The following is a 20,568-nucleotide window of genomic DNA, read 5'->3' on the forward strand; positions in this document are numbered from 1 at the left end:
CTCTCCGAAGTATACCCCTTAATTTATCATGCCCACTGTGCCTTGACCTCTGGTCATGTGTGGGTCAGCTCCACTAATTCTCAACATATTCTTCATCTGATCACCTTAATTCAAACCTGGAATTTTCCAGCTTGCACCACGGCTGCACTGCCTTCTCTTGTATTGCCTCTAACTTCTCTGACTTTTTTCCCTTCTTTGAGAGAAGATGTGATCTTCTGCCTATCTCAGGGGCAGCCTTCAGTGGCCAGTAGCTGGACTGGGTAAATTTCAGATGCCATCTTGCTTCCCTGTCCCCTTCTTGCAGGTCCCAGGGCTCACAATTCTTCTTAACCCCAGTCTTCTCAACCCCACTTTTTCATCTGCTCCTGCCTTCCTAGTGCCACATTCAGTGTAACTGATTTACCGCCATGATGCCAATGTTACTCTTATTTGCAGTTCAATGACACTTAATTACACTACCCTCTCCATAGCCTATGGTTTTCTAATACTCACTTCCACCCTACTCTTTGACTTTAGCATCTGGCTTAGGAATTTCCTCGCTATCCCATTTCTTGCTCTCCTCATAAACTTAAAAAAAAATTAAGTTGATGGCCCATTGAACAGTTTGACCTCATGGTTCTTAGCCTTCCTTAAAGCAGTAGACCTCTTTCTCCATAATACAGCAGTATGGCCATATCCTGAATCTTGTTACTTATCATCGGCATTTTCTCACTGCTGAGATGTTGACCTTGGTATTCCTTATCCATATCCTCCTTATCATCAACTTTTCCATGTCTGAGTAGCATTTAGTCCTGTTTGAACCACAAAAAAATCACCAACTCTGATTTCTTCTTCTTCACTCAATATCTTGGCCATCAGAGCATTACTGGAAAAAATCAGGGAATTGTGACTCGTACCACCACAAACTCATGATACATGACCTGAGTGGGACCCCTGTTGTCTCTTGGCAATTCTTTGCTCATTTCTTATTGATTCCCATAGCAGTCACTCCTAATAACCTCCACTTTTCTCATGGTCCCAATTCCACCACTCTTCTCTCATACTCAGATCTGCCTTTTCTGCGGGGGTGGGGGTGGGGTTTGGGGACAAGGTGATCATCTTACCTTTGCTTTTACAGAGAATATTAAGTTTATCCCACTCAAGCTCTTTCTTCTATCCCTTCTATTCTTCTTCTTTATGCTTTTCACCTCAAAGTATTTGTCTCTACATGCATCCTCTCATCCTTCCACTCAAAGGAAGAGATGTTACTCCTCTTTTCTAATGTTTAACCCTATCACCTCTATTTTTTTTTCTTTTAGAGGCTTTTTTGTTCTTTAACATGTACACTTTTATTTGAACTAGTCTTAAGTCAGTTTACAGGTAAAGCTCCTCCCCTCCCTCAAATACTGCACCAATCTCATAAAACTCACAGGGAGATTGTGAAGTTTTCATTCACATGTATGTTGGGGGCAGGGAGGGAATTAGGGGGCCGTTCATTATGGCTGACAATTAAAGAAAAAGGAACAAGTATTAAAACAGAAGATACAAAAAAGTGTTTTTTTAAAGGATTATATAATTTGCATGTAAACCAATACTAGTACCTTTTTCCCTTCCCCTTTTGGAGGCTTTTGTTATTGCTATCTTTTTGTTTTTATATCACCTTCATTTCAGAATGTATTTCTCTCTTCTGCCTTACCCAGAGAGCCACCTGTATTCTCAGTCCCATTCTTTCCCACCTCTTTTAGGGTCTTGATCTCTTAATCATGCCTCTTCTCTCTAGGATCATTCATTTATTTAACAAACATTTACATTGTACCAGGTATTGACAACGTACATCTTCACTCCTTCACCGCTGGATCCTTTCCTTCTGTCTATAAACATGAACTGAGTTTTCCTTACCTTAAAAAGTGCACAGCTTGATGCTGATGCCTTTATTTCCCCCATCCTTCCTTTCAATGCTGAGCTTCTTGAAAATGCTCTACTTCCATTTTCTCACTGGCTACACTCCACAAAAAGCACACCCTTGAAGAATACCAGTGTCCTCCTACGTATCGTATCTAATGGCTTTTTCTTAGTTCTCCTTGATCTCTCTAAGCATCTTGGACTGTTATCATCTGCTTCAAATTTTCTCCTCTCATGGTCTCTATGATGTAAAGCCATGAAGTCATCTTCTAGGGAAGGTCTGGCTGAACTGACCAAATAAAGACTCCTGGAAGTAGATGCAAGAACCCTTGGAGTAGGTTTTACTATGTTTGCCTGAGCTAGTTTCAAATATCCACCATCTCTGTTCTTTAGCTTAAGCATTTCCTGAATTATAATAGCCTTATGGGAAGTACGGTATGGTATGCATTATATAGTCAGTCCCATGCCCTCAGAGTCTGAATCTGATACAAGGATAGTACACGGACCCAAGGAAGGGTTGACATCTTTTCAAAGGAAAGAAAGGGCTGGGTAATGGAGAGATACAGACTGTCGCTTAGGTCTAAGTCTGTCCGGGTGCCTTTAAAGACCTTAAGGTAGTTAGCAGACTTCTCTTTGAAGATAGGATTTGAAGGAAGGGAAGAAAGCAGATTCTTGGATGGACAGTTGAGGATTATTACAGGTAGGCATTTAGGGAATGAGGAAATGGATAAATGATTGATGATGTGACAGCAAAGAGCAGAAAAAGGCAACCGAGAGACAAATAAGTGGCCCTCTTAAAGGTAGACCTGCCCACGAAGATGAAAACAGTGGAGCTGGCCTCCAGGCCATTTGGCTGGCACCCTGGGGGCTCTGACTCAAAATGAGGTGAGCAATCTTCCCAGGCTCTCCTGTTCACTCACCAATTGCTCTTCCAGGTGTGCCGGACATGGGGATCATGGATGCCATGCTTGTCTGCCTGTTCATCCAGGAAGTCAAACATGTACTTGATTGCAAGGGGCAAGGCAGATCCCCTGTGGGCAGTGCTGAAGATGGTCTCGAAGAGGTCATCCACAAACTTCTGCAGAGTGCCCTGTTGGCATGGGTGGGGAGAGGGGAAGAGAGGAGAAACAAAGGTCAACAAGACTAGATCCAGGGAGCTTTGAGGAAGAACCAACGACAAAGCTGAGCAGACAGCTAGATGGAGGGAGCAAGCATAGTAGCATCAATCCTAGAGGACTGGGGCAAAATTGGAGAGACACGTATAGAGAATGGCTTGGACTCTCTCCTGATGTCTCTCTTCACTTATCCCTTTGGAGGACTCAGGACACCTTATCCCTGGTGTCTGTCTTCACAGGCTGCATCTGGATGGTTCTAGAACACTAGTGTTTGGACATAAATGAATCTCCCTGGACCCACAATGTAATTGGTTTAGCACCCTTTGGTGGGTGTTATTCAAGTATTTCTCACAAATGATAATGAACAATTCGCCTGGTCATAACAGACAAACACAATCTGCTGGTTTAATTTGGGCATTATTCACACTTGCTAATGAATAGTTGTCAGAGGTTTTTTGTTGTTGTTGTTTTTTTTTTTTTTCATTCCATGATATAAGCAGCTAGTCTGTAGAACAAGGGAGTGCAGAGTCAACCCCAGGATAGAAGGAGTGAAGAATGGGCCCAGTACAGGCCTGAAGAACCTGGATTAATTTAATCTCGTCCAATAGGAAAACAGGGCCAAGGCCAATAATAGTAACAACTCACATTTCCATCATGCTTTAGAGGTTTACAGAGTACTTTACTTACAACAATGCAGTGCAAGTTGGGCCAAGGGAGCATAGATTTAGAGCTGAAATGAACCTCAGAAATCATCTAACCAAACCTCTTTATTTTAAAGATTGTGAAAGCCAGGACAGGGGAAGTTAAGTGACTTGTCTAAGGTCACACAGGTAGTAAGGAGAAGGGCCAGAATTTAAATGTTGGTCCTCTGACTACAAATCCAGGGCTCTTATCACCAAACTGCAGGCCTTCACACATTATTTTTGCAGATTAGGAGATTGAGGCTCATGCACGTGAAATGACTTGCCTGTGATCACAAGAAGTAAGGGAAAGGAAAGAATTTCCCCTAATAGGAACATCTGAGACTATCATTTGCTTTTCTAGGGCAAAGCTGAAGGATATGTAGGAGACGTGCATGCACGTTTGGCCAGAGATACAGGGTTGTAGAGATCTCATCACAGTGAGTAGACACGCTCTTTGGGCCGCCCCAGCCTCACCCCGGCTGTGTCATCCATACCTTGGTGGCCAGGAGCCGGGTTAGGTAGATTTCAGACACCATCTTGCTTCCCCGGTCACCCTCCTTCTGGTCCCCGTGTTCGTGATTCTTCACAAGGTGCCACATCTTGACCCCGCTTTCCAGGTCAGGTGTGATCATGGGTGTGCGGGAACGGAGGCTGTCGGGGCTCCCCGTGTACCGGATCATGTTCTCTGCCAACGGAAACATCTCAAATTTGTGAGTCTTCCAAGCTGCCCCTCTCTAGTTTCATCATTTGTTCCTCTCTAGTATGCTACCTCTGCTATTGCAGAAAATCTGCTAGAAATCCTGGGGGCACAACCTGCTGTAACCTTTACAGCCCTGGGTACCGCATCTTTGCATTCATCATTATTCTTCCTCATTGTCATTTTGGCACATCTTATTGTCCCTTAGTTGTTGTTTTTCTTCTTCTGTCCTTTCAGTCGTATCCAACTTTTTGTGACGCCATTTTGGGTTTTCTCGGCAAAGATACTGGAGTGGTTTGCCATTTCCTTGGAAACTGAGGCAAACAGCATTAAGTGATTTGCCCAGGGTCACACAGCGAGTAAGTGTCTGAGGCTGGATTTGAACTCAGAAAGATGCATCCTCCTGACTCCAGGCCCAGCGCTCTATCCGCTGCACTACCTAGCCGCCCCAAGTCCTTTAAGGCCAAGGACCATCTCCTTCTTATCTCTTTAGTCCTTTCTCACCATGGTACCTGGCACAGAGCTTTAAACATAGCGAGCATTTAAGAAACATTTCTTGAAGACTACCTCCGTGTTTGTTCAGAACCTTCCCTCCATCTGTCTCTTTATCATCTCATGTTCTTCACCTGCTTCAAGGCCTGATTTGAAATTCACTCCCTTACGTTCCCTAGATTAAAATAATTTGGTCATATTCACTCTACTCCTTTAATTGATGCCCCCTTAGCACTTAAAAACAGCAACAATAACAATAATTGCATTTAATCATGCCTTTTCATTGCAAAATACTTTCATATACATCATTACATATACATTTTGCATTGTTGGAACCTCATGACATGAGGTAAGGAAGCTTCTGGTAGTTATTATATACATTACATATATAGTTATTATATATTATATATAGTTATTTTAATGTTGTCTCCTCCATTAGAACATGAGCTTCATGTTTTTGTATCCCCAGTGCTTAGCACAGTTCTTCCTTAGCACATGGTCAGAGCTTAATAAATGTTTGCTGACTGACTGATTGACTGACTGACTTACTCAAGATCACATAGCCAGGCTGAGTGGCTGAGCCAACATTCAGACCCACGTCTTTCTCCTCCTCCATGCCCGTGTAGGTTGTGTATTTTTCTCACTCGATGCTTCGTAAGACTTTTCAAGTTTAATTTCTCTATGCTCGGAATCTCTGACTAGCTCACGAATGCCTCAAGAGCGATTGCTTGTATTCCTGAACCAAAAGCAGCGGGCTCTGATCTTCTCCAGAGCTCCCCCCCCACTGCCCTTTCTCCTCATGGTTCCTCCCTCGCCCCTCCATAGCATTTGCACTCTTTGTCTGGCCTTGCCCATAATCACTCTTGATTCTCTAGGATGGAGGCCTCTGCTAGATCTCCTGCCTCTCCATAAGAGTCAGGAGCCACACCCAGTAATTATGCTCTTGCTCCCAGCTAGCCAGACTGAACGGCTCAGCTTGAGGCCTCTGGTCCTGGGTCTGCCAGTCATGTCATAGCGGTGCTGCTCAGGGCAGCAGCCTCTCTTCCCGAGGATGATGAGCCCTTACCGTATTTGCTCGCTGACGTCCTGGAAACAGTGGAGTTATTCACTGCATTGTAGGCTGTGACTTGCTTGGAGACTAAAGCCACTACTGAGCCATCTGGTACCTAGAGAGGAAAGGTGTCTGATGAGGCAGGCATGGGAATGTCAGCCACACCGGGAAACTCAGAAAATAGAACTGGGAGGGACTTTAGAGAATGGGTATTATTCTTGTTTACTGCATTATGGAGGATCAGGGTCACAGTTCCTTTTTTTTTTTTTTTTTTTGTGAGGCAATTGGGGTTAAGTGACTTGCCCAGGGTCACACAGCTAATGAGTATCATGTGTCTGAGGCCGGGTTTGAACTCAGGTCCTCCCGACTCCAGGGTTGGTGCTTTATCCACTGCGCCACCTAGCTGCCTCAGAGTCACAGTTCTGAAGTAAACCCTCTACCCCTTTCATTTTGTTCAGTCGTTTCCGTGACTCCATTTGGGGTTATCTTGGCAAAGATACTGGATCGGTTTGCCATTTCCTTCTTCAGCTCATTTTACGGATGAGGAAACTGAGGCCAACAGGGTTAAGTGACTGGCCCAGGGTCATGTACCCAGTAAGTGGCTGAGGACAGATTTGAAATCTCAAAGATGAGTCTTCCTGACTCCAGGCTCAGCATGCCATTCACAGGGCCACCTAGTTGTCTCTCCCCTTTGTTTTATAAATGAGATGACAGAGGCCCAGTGACTTGCCCAAGGTCATACAGGTAGTAATTAGAAGAGCTGGATTGGAACCCTGGTTCTCAGACTCCAAAACCACTTCTCTTTCTACTCTACCTCACTGCCTCTCTCAAATTACTGCTTTCTGAGCAATGGACAACAAGGGATTTTGGAAGCAACATGGAATAATAATGGAAAGAGCGCCAGACTTTAGACTCAGAAGATCTGGCCTGAGGTCCAGCTCTGCTACTCACCATCTGGAGGACCACAGCCAGTTCCTGCCTATGCCAAGTGAGAGGATCAGGCTACGGGAACTCAAAGGTCATTATGCCTCTAAGATACTGAATGACATGCTGGATTTGGAGTCACAGGCTCTGCCCTTACTGTGACCTTGGACAGTCATTTAAATCTTTCTGGGTGGACCGGACTAGAGGCCCTCTAAGGTTCCTTTCACCTTTAAATCTGTCTGATGAAATCAGAATCCTTGATTCAGAGCTCAGGGGTTTTAGAAACTGCTGAGATTTACCCTTTCTAAGAGAGAATCCTGGATTTCAAAAGAGAGAGAGAGAGAGAGAGAGGTGCTAAGCCATGAGCATCATTATATTTGCTATTCACTGCTCATGCCATCTATGACTGGTACCTTGCTGGAGCATCCTTTGTTATTGTACTCCACTTCTGCCTAAAAATCCCCCGATCCAGTCTAATTGACTCCTAGCCTTAGTCCCTTTTTACAGGCTCCCAATCCGTGCTCAGCAGGGAGCCTGAGGGCCTGATTCTTGGGGCACGGGCTTCTATGAGGGCACCCCTGTTGGCACTAAGAGAGAGTACCAGCAAATGGAACTAAAGGCCTGGTTCTCAAGGCCAGGAGAGGTGCTGCTAGCTGTATAACGCCTGATCTATACTGGACATCATGACAGCTTCCAGCCTGGAGCTTCTTGGCTCACCTGACCCCCCCCCCTTACCTGGTAATGGGCCAACGTGTTGAGTCTCTTCCAATCATTCTCGATCTTGGTGGTGAGGTCTTCATCTTGTAGGATCATCCTAGCCCCACTTCCTTGTCGCCACTCTGTTGGGGAAAGAGATGGTGTGTCAATGGGTTCTGAGGTACATAATGAGAGTCTCACACACCCACCAACCCTAGCACGTTGCTCGTACACACAGACAATTGAGGATATGATAGCAAAAGCAGCCATATGTTCTAATCTCTCACACTTCACAGTTCCCTTCATAGCTGGGGGACAGAACAGAAAGGATGCTGTTTCATAGTCAGGAGAAGTGGGCTTGACTCTCGGCCCTGACACCAATTAATAGTCTGACTTCAGACACGTTTATTTTTTTTTAAATAATGGATTTTTATTGAAATCTTTTGTTTTCACATCCTCTAGATGTTTCCTGTATCCTTCCCCATCTTCCTTCCCAGACAGCCATACCTTATAACAAATGATTTTTTTTAAAGAGAGAAAAAAATACTGCGAAACTAATCAGTATATTGAAAAAAACTTGGCATCACATGCAATATTCTATATTTATTGACCTCCATCTTTGCAAAGGATTTGGGGAGGGGGCAATGTCTTCTCATACCTATTCTTTGGGACCAAGTTTGTTCCTTATACCTTACATTCTGCTTTGAATGTTTTGTTTTAGAAAGATCTATCTATTCATTTATTCCATCTATCCATTTATTTATTCATTCATCCATTTATCTATCTATTCATTTATTCCTTCCTTCTTTCATTTATTTTTCTAGCTATCTGACAGCTATTTGTGTGGTTTTGATCTTCATTCTCTAAGAGGGCCATGACATCAGGGAGATGACGACATAACTTGCAATTGACTTTGATTTGCGTGAGAGATAAAGTCACCAGCCTCACATTCTCCTCCAGAGCCATCTGGGTCCAGTGGCCAGATATCTTTCAGGATTACTGCAGATGGCCCAGGATGTAGCAGGAGACCTTAGTCCTTTTAATCTAAGGTCTTTTCAAGTTCTCACTTTGAGTGAGGTAAAGCCTATTCAATGAATAGGCTTCTTTAAGAAGTGAGTCAAGGCATATAATCCCTTAATAAAAAAAATCAAACTGGGAGGGGAAGACCCTCAAGGTTGTTGGCCAACAGAGAAACAGCTACTATTTACATTCACTCTGAGCCAGGAGGGCCCAAAAAATAACCATTAAGTGGTGCTTGGACAAGGACCTATTGTTGTCTAATCCATGAGATTCAGACTGAATTGGGTTTAAGACTTTTTTTTAATAAATTTATTAATTTTTAGTTTTCAACATTAACTTCCATAAGATTTTGAGTTTCAAATTTTCTTCCCATCTCTCCCCTCCTCCATCCCAAGACGGTGTGTAAATTGATATGGGCTCAACATATACATTCATATTAAACCTATTTTCACATTAGTCATGTTGTAAAGAAGAATTAGAACCAATGGGAGAAACCATGAAAAAGAAGGAACAAAAAAAAGAGAGAGAGAGCAAATAATATGCTTCAATCTGCATTCAAACTTCATAGTTCTTTTTCTGGATGTGGACAGCATTTTCTATCATGAGTCTTTTGGAGTTGTCTTAGGTCCTTGCATTGCTAAGAAGATATAAGTCTATTAAAGTTGGTCATTGCACATTGTGGCTGTTACTGTGCACAATGCTCTCCTGGTTCTGCTCACTTAACTCAGCAACAGTTCATCTAAGACTTTCCAGGTTTTTCTGAAGTCTGCTTGCTCATCATTTCTTACGGAACAATAGTATTCCATTACATTCATATACCACAACTTGTTCAGCCATTTCCCAACTGATGGGCATCCCCTCAATTTCCAATTCTTTGCCACCACAAGAAGAGCTGCTATAAATATTTTTGTCCAAGGCTTAGTTTTTGAGAAAGAAATCTAGCCAGTAAAGCATAAGTTAACTAGGTGGCTTTTGGCTATCAAAATTTACCTTCCTTTGGATAGAACACCCTCAGGTGAGGAGAGGAGAGGAGAGCAGAGAAGGGGAGGGAAGGGGAAGACAAGGGAGAGGAGGAGAGGAGAGGAGGAGCTAAGTTGACCAACTGGAACTTGCCAGCTGGGTCCCTATTCAGGCAGCTCAGACTACACACAGGCTGTGGTTTGTCCTTTGTTCTGAAAGAGGACCATGACATCAGGGAGATGATGACATGACTTGCAATTGATCAGACACTCATCGACTATAAGCTCCTTGAGGGCAGGGACCATTTCACTTTGTGGCCCATGATGGGTGTTTAATAATAAATGCTTCCTGCTTAATTCTTCATCTTCTTTGTGCTTCACTGAATATGCTTCTAGGCTCCACCTACACCATGGCTTGGTTGCACTGGTCTTCCTGCGGTTCCTTATATGCAGAACTCCATCTTTCGCCTCCATATATTTGTACATTTCCGTAATGCATTCCAACCTTATCTCCATCTCACAGAATTCCTGGTCTCCTTCAAGGCTCGAGTCAAGCACAATCTCCTACATGAATTCTTTCCTGATCTCCGTAGTTTTTTAGTACCTCTCTCCCATCCGCCCCCATCAGTTTTAATCTATTTTGTATTTATAGATGAATCTGTTGTCTTCTCTGGCTAGACTGGAAGCTCTGGGAGGACAGGGACTGTGTTGCTTTTCTTTGCATCCCCAGAGACTAGGTCTAACACTAACACTAACACCTGGCACACAGGAGGTGTTTAATTAATACTTGTTGATTCATTTATCTTATAAAGTGGGAACAAAGACTTTGAGCTGGAAGGTATCTTAGAGACCACCTGGTCTATCTCCTTCATTTTTTGTTCAGTCATTTCAGTTGCGTCTGATTCTTTGTGATCCCATTTAAGGTTTTCTTGGCAAAGTTACTGGAGTGGTTTGCCATTTCCTCCTCCAGTTGATTTTACAGATGAGGAAACTGAGACAAACAAGGTTAAGTGACTTAGGGCCACACAGCTAATAAGTGTCTGAGGCTGGATTTGAACTCAGCTCTTCCTGACTCCAGGCTCAGTACTCTATCTACTGTGCTACCTAGCAGGGTTCCCCCACTTTACAGGTAAGAAAACTGAGGCCCAGAGGATTGAAGTGATTTACTCAAGGTAACATAGGTAGTAAGTAGAAGAGTTGTGTAGCCTCTTCATTCAAATAAGTGGCAAGGGCATAGCGCTAATGAGACCAAGGCTGTAACTGCTTAGTTCCCTGGCCTGTACCCCTAACAAACTCTGGCAAGGATGACATTGGCCACAAATGATACTGGGTGAGGGAAGTGTGACTACATCAGCATGACTCATTCTCCCTCTTGGGAAGAAAGCTCCATGTGCATGTGTTACTGGTAGTGAGTCAGAATTGCTACCTTTAAGTATAAAACCCTGCACGTTATTATGATACGAAGCCAGCGTCTGCATCCCTGTAGCCACAATGTCTGCACAAACACCTACATTGATGAGTCACACATGGGACACCATAAGCATGTCCATGAGCCACATGCCAGAGACATCTGTAAGTGCACAAGGTATAGTCCATTTGGAGACATAGATATGTGCATTCCAGTCTCTGACGGAAAGCACATGGAAATCCATGTGTTACCCAGATGGATACAAACCACAGGAGAGCATGCGCATGTGCATGTGCACACGCACGCACACGCACGCACACACACACACACACACATACACATGTACACCAGAATAGCCTCTTTAATCCAAGTAGGATATATATTCCAATCAAATGGCCAGAGGAATATGGCTCCCAGACCTCCCCCATTCCTAAGGAGATGCAGTCACTTTCATACTTTGGATGAAGCAAGGTGCTTCTCAGAACGCATTACAGTAACGGAAACAATGACTCAAGTGATTAATCTTGGTGCTGTTACGGATTCAGCACATGGCCCCAAGGAATCCATTTCCTGATTCACAGACTCATTTTCCCTATTGTCAGAGCAGGGATGTGGGTATTCTACTTTGCCCTGCCTTGGGCTAAGTTGTCACATTTGGGGTATGTATAGGGGTCCTGTCCCACCACCTCCCTGCCTTCTATTACCTCTTGTATTTCAAACTGGCTACCAGACATCTCTGCCTTCCCTGTTTCTGCTAATGAAACCATCGTTCTCCTGGTCACCCAGGCTCCACGTCTTGGAGTTACAGGATTGAGAGCTGGAAGGGCCCTCAGAGGCCATCAAGACCAATGGCCGAGGAAAGCCAAGAAGTGAAGTGACTTGTACAGAGTCACTGAGGCAGCTAGCTAAGACCTGGGATTCAAACCCGGTTCCTCTGATTCCCAGTCCAGCCAACAATCTTCCTACTGTACTACACTGTCACATAGCAGAAGGCCCTCATTTTATAGAGATGAAAAAAAGGAGTCCTAGTGAGCAGAAGGGCCTTCCTCAATGTCACAATGCCCAGGCAGTGTCCTGCTTGAGGTATCTGACTCCCAGGCCAGGGCTCTTTCTGCACGGAAATACCAAAAGTGCAATTACATCAGTCAAGCAACCGTTGAACACCCTCCATGGACTCAGCACCACCCACTTCTTGAGAACATTTCTCTCTCTCCAATCTCCATTGGGGCTCAAGATGCCTTCATGACAATCCCTCACCTGTGTCGTTCTCCCCCTGCCACCCCTACCCCAAGATGTCAGTAGATGTAGGGTCAGTCATTGGCTTCAGTCAATACACTTTCCGTGACAGACCCGTTACTTATTTTCCCTCATAAAATACTTTGTGTCACAGGATCGAAAAGATGCAACATGGTGTACAGCAGAGGTGTCAAACACATGACTTATGGACCGGAATGTAATGGGTCACACTCCTGAGTGTGGCAGAACCAGATTAAAATGAAATTGGAAAATGTTTAATAAAATAAATGCACATACAATAGAACACTCAGTCAGTCATTTTTCAGTCCTGTCCAACTCTTCATGACCGCATTTGGGATTTTCTTGGCAGGGATATTGGAGTGTTTTGCCATTTCCTTCTCCAGCTCATTTGACTGATAAGGAAACTGAGGCAAGCAGGGTTAAGTGACTTGCCCAGGGTCACACAGCTAGTAAGTGCCTGATGCCAGATTTGAAATCAGAAAGTTGAGTTTTCCTGACTCCAGGCTTGGCACTCTATCTACTGCACCACCTAGCTGCCAAAAATAGATAATGTTAATATGTATTTTTCTAAGTCAACACTTCTAAGTCAAGTTTGACACCACCCAACTCATATAAACCATACATAATATTGACACAGAAAACCACACATGCATATATATGCATATATATACATATATTTTACCAATACATCAACATTAAAATCAGATAGGAAAAATATTTTAATCTGGGTTGGGCTGCAATCAGAAGTGTTGTTGGTCACATGCAGCCTAGGGGCCTTCTGTTTGGCAGCTCTGGTATATAGGATACTGAGCTGGCCTCTGAGTTAGGAGGCCCTGGGTTCAAATCTAGCCTCTGACATGTTGGCTGTGTAGTGTAGGCTTTACTTAGCAGGCAAAGGGCAGCCACTGAGGCCTTGAGACACTGGAACGAAATTATCAAATTACTGTAGAACAATGATAATGAACGATCAGTTGTAGAGAAGATGTTGATATACATTGATAAAGGAAGTTCTTTGCCGAGAACTCCCTATGTTGATACAATCATAGCTGATTTAAAAAAAAATTCTAAGATCATGGATATAGAGCTACTAAGGACCTCTGAGGTCATTAAGTCCAGCCAGGAAACTGAAGTCCAGAAGGAACAAGTAACTTGCCAAAGGTCACATAAGGAGCATTTATTTACTTTGCACTTTGCCTCATGGCTATTTGCATCCTATATATAAGTGGGACCAGACAGAATAGAGGCAATGCTTTATTGTGAAAATTTTCCTGTTCTCACTGTGATCCTAAGAAAGTCAGAAAACTTCCCTCAGACTCTGATTCCTCATCTTTAAACTGAATATAATAACTGAATATAGTGAATACGTCATATGCTTGTGAAGAAAATCCTTTGTAAGCCTGGAAGTATTATATAAATGCATATTCTATTATATGAATTTCAAAATAGTAATTTATTTATTTTATTTTTAGCATTTATTGAAGAATACAAATACACAAGAATAAAGTAATTAGGATACATATATACATACACAAACACACACATATATACACACATACATATATGTATATACGGGGGGGGGAAGGGGAAGGGTAGCATAGTGGATAGAATACTGGACCTGGAGCCAGGAAGATGTGAGTTCAAATCTGTACTCAGACACTTATTAGCTGGGTGATTCTGAGCAAGTCATTTAAAATCACAGCCTCAGTTACCTCATATTTAAAATGGGTATGATAAATAATAGCACCTACCTCCCAGAGTTGTTGTGAGGATCAAATGAGATAATATTTTTAAAGTATTTCACAAACCTTAAAACACTATATAAACACTAGATATATCATCATCATCATTATATTCTCTCAACTAGATTACAAACTCTATGAGTGCGGGGATCTCATCTAATTTATCTATCTGTTCCCTCAAAGTGTCTATCACAAATCTCTGCATATAGTACAATACATAGTTGTTGAACTAAATTTAATTGAATTCCCATTGCTGCTATACTAATATAAGTTCTCCCTACCTCTTGCCTAATTGGTCTCCCCATCTTGCCTCATTTTCCCCTCCATCCTACGTTACTTGCCAGACTAATTTTCCTAACGGACAGATCTGATCATTTCATTCCAGCGTTCAGAAGTCTTGACTACTAAGTAAAGTCTAAACTGAATAAAGTCTTGATTATGGGCAGCCTTGCATTCAAAGTCCTCAACTGTCAGATTCCAACCTACCTTTTTTTTCTAGCTATTACGTTCCAAAAATGTATAGTTTCAGTGCCTTTGCTCACACCTCTCATTATCCCTGGAATCCCTCTTCCTTCCCTCCCACCCTTTGAGGCTCAGCTCAGATACCATGGCCTCCATGAAACCATCCCATGTCATTCCATGGGAATGTCATTTCTCTCTACCCATGACACCTTCATGGCCCTCTTCTATGCACCTCCCAAAGTCTATTTTGGATGGTGGTTGTTTGTGCATCTTTATCACTAGAGTGATAGTTCCTCGAGGGCTGAGATCATATTATCTTCATCCTTGTATCTCTCCCATTGCTTAGGACAGTACCTTGTACATAATTGGGACCTAATAAATATTTGTTGACTTGTTCATTGACCACAGCCCTTGCCTGTGAGAAGCTCAAAACACATTCTGAATTTGAGGGAGAGTAGCCAGGATTGCCATCCCCATTGTACACTTTGGTTAGCTCACAAAAGGCAGGAAAGAGACTTTCCTATAGTGACAAAGAAAACCAATGTCATGTTTGCAATTAGAACATGGGTCTCCTGCATCCCTGTCTCTCCAAACTCCATTCTGTGGTATTTTTTTGCCATTCCCTTTTGAGATCAGTGATGGCTATAATAATGAAAATGTAAAGATGACATCCGTGCTCAATGGACCAGATGGGAAGCCTCAATAGGCCTTTAGGGACCACTCTTCACTTAGCCTTGTGGACGGTAAAGCTGTCGGAATTGACTGTGGTCATTAGGGCTTCAGGTCAGTTGGTATGATAGAGAAAAGGAGGAGAATTGGCTATACTGAGGCAGCTGGTTACCAATACCTTTAAAAACAAATAAAAACTAATGATAGAAAGGAAGGAGCAGCTAACCTCAAGCTGGCTATGAATGTTAGAGCAAAGGCAACTGGGGCTATAGTGAGGATGACAGTCTTACCTCCCAGAACCCCTCATCTGATATGGGTGAGCCACCACAGATGGCATGGTATATTAGAAAAGAAAAGTCTGCCCTCTTAATCCCCCAACTTGCCTGAAAAGACACAAATACGTCAAGAATGTGAAGAGGTACTGTAGTATAGAGCATGGGAAATCTAGGCCCCGGTCCTAGCTGTACCACTCACTTATTATCTGACTCACGTCATGTGACTTCTTTGTGTCTTTCTTTTCTCATCTGTAGAATGAAGGGGTAGAGTAGATGACCTCTGGGGTCGCTCTACATGTATGACCTCTAAGAACAGCGGTGTCACACTCAAATAGAAATGGATCCCTGCGGCCACCTAAATTAACATCATACACATTTTATTGAATTTTATTTAATTAAATAGTTCCCAATTACATTTTAACTGGTTCCCAGCACTCTGGAGTTTTGTGGATCATGATTCTGACACCTTTAAGACCCTTCCCAGCTCTCCCACACTACAACTCTTTTATTTGATAGCGTCTGGGACAGAAGAGAGTTCCAGAGTGGAAAGTGTTCCTATCAGAACAGTCTGGTGAGAACCCAAAGGATTCTAGAACATATGCCCAGGGACCTGAGAGGTGACCTTGGCGTTTGTCTATGGGAGGAGCCATGGTCTGAGTCTCTGATACTCTCTATTCAGTGGTCTGAGATGATGAGAGCGTGGTAGTGCTGTTTCATGGCTGGAGCCCAACACTGCTGGAAACTCATTACCTTCCATTAAAATGGTAACAGGGCTGGCTGTGGTTAGATAAGGAAAGTGCCAGGCAAGGGGGGACTCCCTCTAGGTGGGCAGCTGCCCCTTCTCTGCCTGATCAATGTAATGACAGCAAATCTCAGCAGGATCTGGAGGGAGACCATATGGCTTGATGGACTAAACAGCCATGTGTAGTGATTTTGGGGTATTGAATTCGAATCCTGATTGTCCTGTTAAGATGCTAAGCAAGTAAATAGGAGTTGTTCAAGTGTGTCCAGTTCCTCTTCTGAAAAAAAAATTGGGCTACACAATGCTGACTTCTTATTCAAAGGGTTATAATGAAATGATGAGATAACTTTTGTACATTAAAATAGTTCTGTAGATCGAAGGATATGTGACTTGATTTTTTTCTCCAGCACTGGGGATGGATTTCATTAAAATTGTCCACCCTTCGAGTCCTTGTGATCCACGGCATACAGACACACAGGTAGAATTAGAGGAGCAGAGTGTAGAACAGAGCCTACCTAAATCACTTGGTAGGTGAATCAGACCAATAAACTTGGCCTATGAGGTATTCTAACCAGTGAAACTACAGCCACAGACTCATGCACAGGACAACTATCTGAAGTACTCAATAACACCACCTGGTATTTGCTCTCTAAGTAGGTTAAAGCTCTCTCACTGGCTCTTTATTGGGTGGAATTTTCTCTTTCCACAAAAAGGAATGAGTCTTTCCTTTTTGCCACTGGGGAAAGGGAGGCAAGCTGTGGGGAAGGGCAGAGTCAATGAATGTTCATGATGCAATGGTCTTTAGAGGTCTTCTGATCCAATTCCTTCATTTACAGGTGAGGAATCTGAGAGAGTAAAATGACTGGTCCAATGTCACACAGCAGGCTAGTGGACAAATCACCTACAAACAAATTTCCCTTCCTCTTCAGAGTCAAGTCTAATGGTCATTCCTCTGCTCATTCTCCTAAACATTACTTATTCCTGTCCCCACACTTATGTCCCATGGGACCATGTTCTGGAGCATGGAACCTAGCCCAAGCTGGAGCACTGACAGCAATTGTTCCATGAGTATGGGGATTATGGATTCCCCAGGGCTTAGTATTTGGTACTTTAAAAAAAATAAAATCACGCTGGTGAAATAGGCAACTAATTTTCCCATTTCTTTAAATTAGAAGGAGATGTTCAGATGCAACAAGCAAGATACAAATGAAAAATGAATGCCCAGGGCAGGCAGTGAGGAGACAGAGTAGGATAAGTCAGTGCTCAGCTGTGGGCACAGACAATAGCCATGAGACGAGTCAGCCTAGGTCAGCCTTCTGGTCCATCCTGACTTGTTCCATTTCCAAAAGGGAATTTAATGGAGAAGGCATGGAGAAGAGTAGAAATAACTCCAAATTGGTAGGGTTCACATCCTACCTCCAACACTAAATAAACTATATAACTCTGGGCAAGTCTTTTACTCTGTACCTCAGCTTCCTCATCTGTAAAATGAAGGCATTGGGCTAGGTGTCCTCTGAGGTTCCACTCTTGTTCTAAGCCTAGGGTCCTAAGGGTCAGGGGACTGTAGCCCACACTAATCTCCTAGGACTTGATAACAGGTACACAGCTATTTCAGACATTTCACTTCATGAAATGCTCCAAAGAAAGACATCATGTGATTTTAGCACAGCATTTAAAATTGAGCATTTTGGAGCTGAGAAGCAAGATGATCTAGTGGAGAGAAGGCTGTCCTTGGACTTAAAGACCTGAGTTCAAGTCTTGCCTTGACTGTGGAGCCACTGATGAGTCACACTTTCAGTGCCTATGGACCGCTCTCAGATCTGAGGAGTTATCAACTTTTATACCTGTGGGTGGAGTTTCCTTACTAGCATCTGGAATAGCTGGATCTATGATTCCATTGGTATAGAGAACTCCCAAATGAGGAAACTCACTCTAAATGTGCAGGTAGCCACTTTCTCTGCAACTTATAGTCTTAGATTGCTGGACTGGAGTTAGGAAGACCTGAATTCGAATCTGACCTCATATACTTACTAGCTGTGGGACCTTGGGCAAATCACTTAACCTCATTTGCCTCATCTGTAAAATGGGGATAATAACAGCACCTACTTCCCAAGGTTATTGTAAGGATCAAATGAAAAATATTTATAAAGTGTTTTTTTTAATAAAGTGTTTTGCAAACTTTGAAGTACTATATAAATGCTCACTATTGTTATTATTATAATTAATTGTTATTATTATTGAGTTGACTAGAGCACTTGCCCAGGCTAACACAGTTATTATGTGTGGAGCCAGGACTTGTGTCCAAGTCTTGTTGGCTTTGAGGGTGGCTCTCTCTCCACTATATCACATGCTAATGTCTATGCCAATGAAATGACAGGTCATAGGCTCATAGACCTAGAGATGGAAGGGGCCTCAGAGGACACCTAGTTCAGTACAGAAGGAAACTAGACTTTGGAGTGACTTGTACATGGCCACACAAGTAAGCATCTCCTTGACAATAAAGATTGTTCTATTCTTTGTATTTACGTCCCCCTCCCCCCCACACACCTGACATAACTCCTGGATCACAGTAAGCACTGAATTGTTGTTGGTGTTGTTCACTCATTTTTCAATTGTGTCTGACTTCCCATGTCCCCATTTGGGGTTTTCTTGGCAGAGATCCTGGAGTGGTTTGCCATTTCTTTCTCCAGCTCATTTGACAGATGAGGAAACTGAGGCAAACAGGGTTAAGTGACTTGCCCAGGGTCACACAGCTAGTAAATGTCTGAGGACTCATTTGAACTCAGGAAGATGAGTTTTCCTGACTCCAGGCCCGGTACTCTATCCACCTAGGTGCCCCAAGCACTTAATACCTGCTTGTTAAGCTATCAGTGGCGGGATTTGAACCCAGGTGCTCTGACTCTGACAGTCATCACTCCCTCTGCCTCCCTGATATTATATGAGAGAGCCTGGATTTTAACCCATGTTATCTGGCTCCAAATCCTAGGTTCTCCCTACTGTTCCATGTTGTCTCTTCTTAGCTTTCTAAAAATCTTTCCTAAAAGATCTATACAGTCAGTCTGATTCTTTTAATATTTTGTGAATGCCGGTGGATGCTCGGGAGCTGTCCATCTGCCTACTCTCACTCTAGATATCAGACTAACCCACCTCCTTTTTCCAGGAATCCACATTCTTAATGATGAACTTAGGTCAGATCTGTGGTCAAATCATCAGGGGTGTTAGGGTCCAGCCTGTATACACCCTGACAGAGCAGGGGAAGGAAACTTTGTTGTTTACTCCTCTGAACAAGAGCTGACAAACTTTGGGCCATACGGCTACAGAGGGAAGGTCAAGGGCATCACTAGTGTTGTGTTGTAGGGGTATATGGGAGGTGGCGAGAAGAAGAATGTGGATAGCTTTAGTGCAAACTGGAAAAGTGACTAGCAGAGAATGAGGGGTCAGCAGCACTGTCTTCAGTTCTGAAGGACAACACATCCTCTCATCCTTCCTCTCTCTCTCTGCATGTGTATAGCTTGTTTAATTAGCCTTATGGGGCCCTTAGGCAAGGACTGTGTCTAATTTTATGCTCGGTGTGTTGTTGGTGTTCAACATATGCTTAATTATCATAACAGTAATGATAATAAATAGAACCCAGGCCTCTTAATTCCCAGTCCAGTGCTCCCTTTACCAAATGAGCTCTCCCCTTACCAAGAGAGCGGTCCATAGGCACTGAAAGTGTGACTCATCAGTGGCTCCACAGTGGTTAATGCTAAAATAGAAACCCCTTCCCTGGCTCTGCAATGGGAGCTAAGGGAGAAAACCCTGATGCATTTGCTCAGGGGCAAAGAGGCAGCTTGGTCAATGTCACCCAGGAAAGTGTCATTCCTCAAGGGCTTTGTCTGAAGCCCTGGGGGTGCTGTTGTGATAGCCTGGCAGATACTGCCAGGGCACAGGTGGAATGGAGGCAATCAGCTCAGAGGTGACCCAAGGCATCAATTATTAGGAAATCAGAGTGACCTTCCCTGAAGCTCTATTTGCAGGTTATCTTAGAGGGCCTGCTCTTATTAGGTGGGGGAATCTCTATCAGCTGTACAACAGTGGGAAATAGGGTGGGTAAAGAATTGAAGACTTGGAGTCTACCCCTGGGTAGCTGTGCTGGATGAGTTTTTGCCTTATTTTGCTGAGGTCCAGGCCTCCGTAACACTTCAGTTTTCTCTTCACCATGCCCACTGCACAGTTCTTCCCCCTTTTTATGTCATCCCCGTTCGAATGTAAGCTCCTTGGGGGCAGGCACTATCTTGCTTATTTGTATTTGTATCTCCAGTGCTTCAATCAATGCCTGGCACATAGTGAGCATCTGATAAATGTTCTACCTCTCTAGCCATAAGGTTTGGATTTGAATCCCGATTAGAACTTCTATCAGCTCCATGGCTTTTGGCAAGACATCTATCTTCTCTGAGGCAAAATGATGATATTGACCCATTACCCTGTTTCATGGGGTTCTTGTGAAGAAAGTACT

General features: G+C 43.3%; 1 protein-coding gene across 1 annotated transcript in view; it reads right to left on the reverse strand.

Moving 5' to 3' along the window:
- PLXNA4 (plexin A4) overlaps positions 1-20,568 on the reverse strand; it is a 627,680-nt gene that overhangs the window by 22,753 nt on the left and 584,359 nt on the right. Inside the window, exons 17-20 of the mRNA XM_027842295.1 lie at positions 7,579-7,682; positions 5,935-6,034; positions 4,174-4,364; positions 2,802-2,971 (exon numbers count right to left, since the gene is read on the reverse strand). Coding sequence (XP_027698096.1) covers positions 2,802-2,971; positions 4,174-4,364; positions 5,935-6,034; positions 7,579-7,682 — 565 coding nt within the window. The remainder of the gene's footprint in view (positions 1-2,801; positions 2,972-4,173; positions 4,365-5,934; positions 6,035-7,578; positions 7,683-20,568) is intronic.

The sequence above is a fragment of the Vombatus ursinus genome, unplaced genomic scaffold (assembly GCF_900497805.2).
Source record: "Vombatus ursinus unplaced genomic scaffold, bare-nosed wombat genome assembly UNPS02014870.1, whole genome shotgun sequence".
Taxonomy (NCBI): Eukaryota; Metazoa; Chordata; class Mammalia; order Diprotodontia; family Vombatidae; genus Vombatus; species Vombatus ursinus.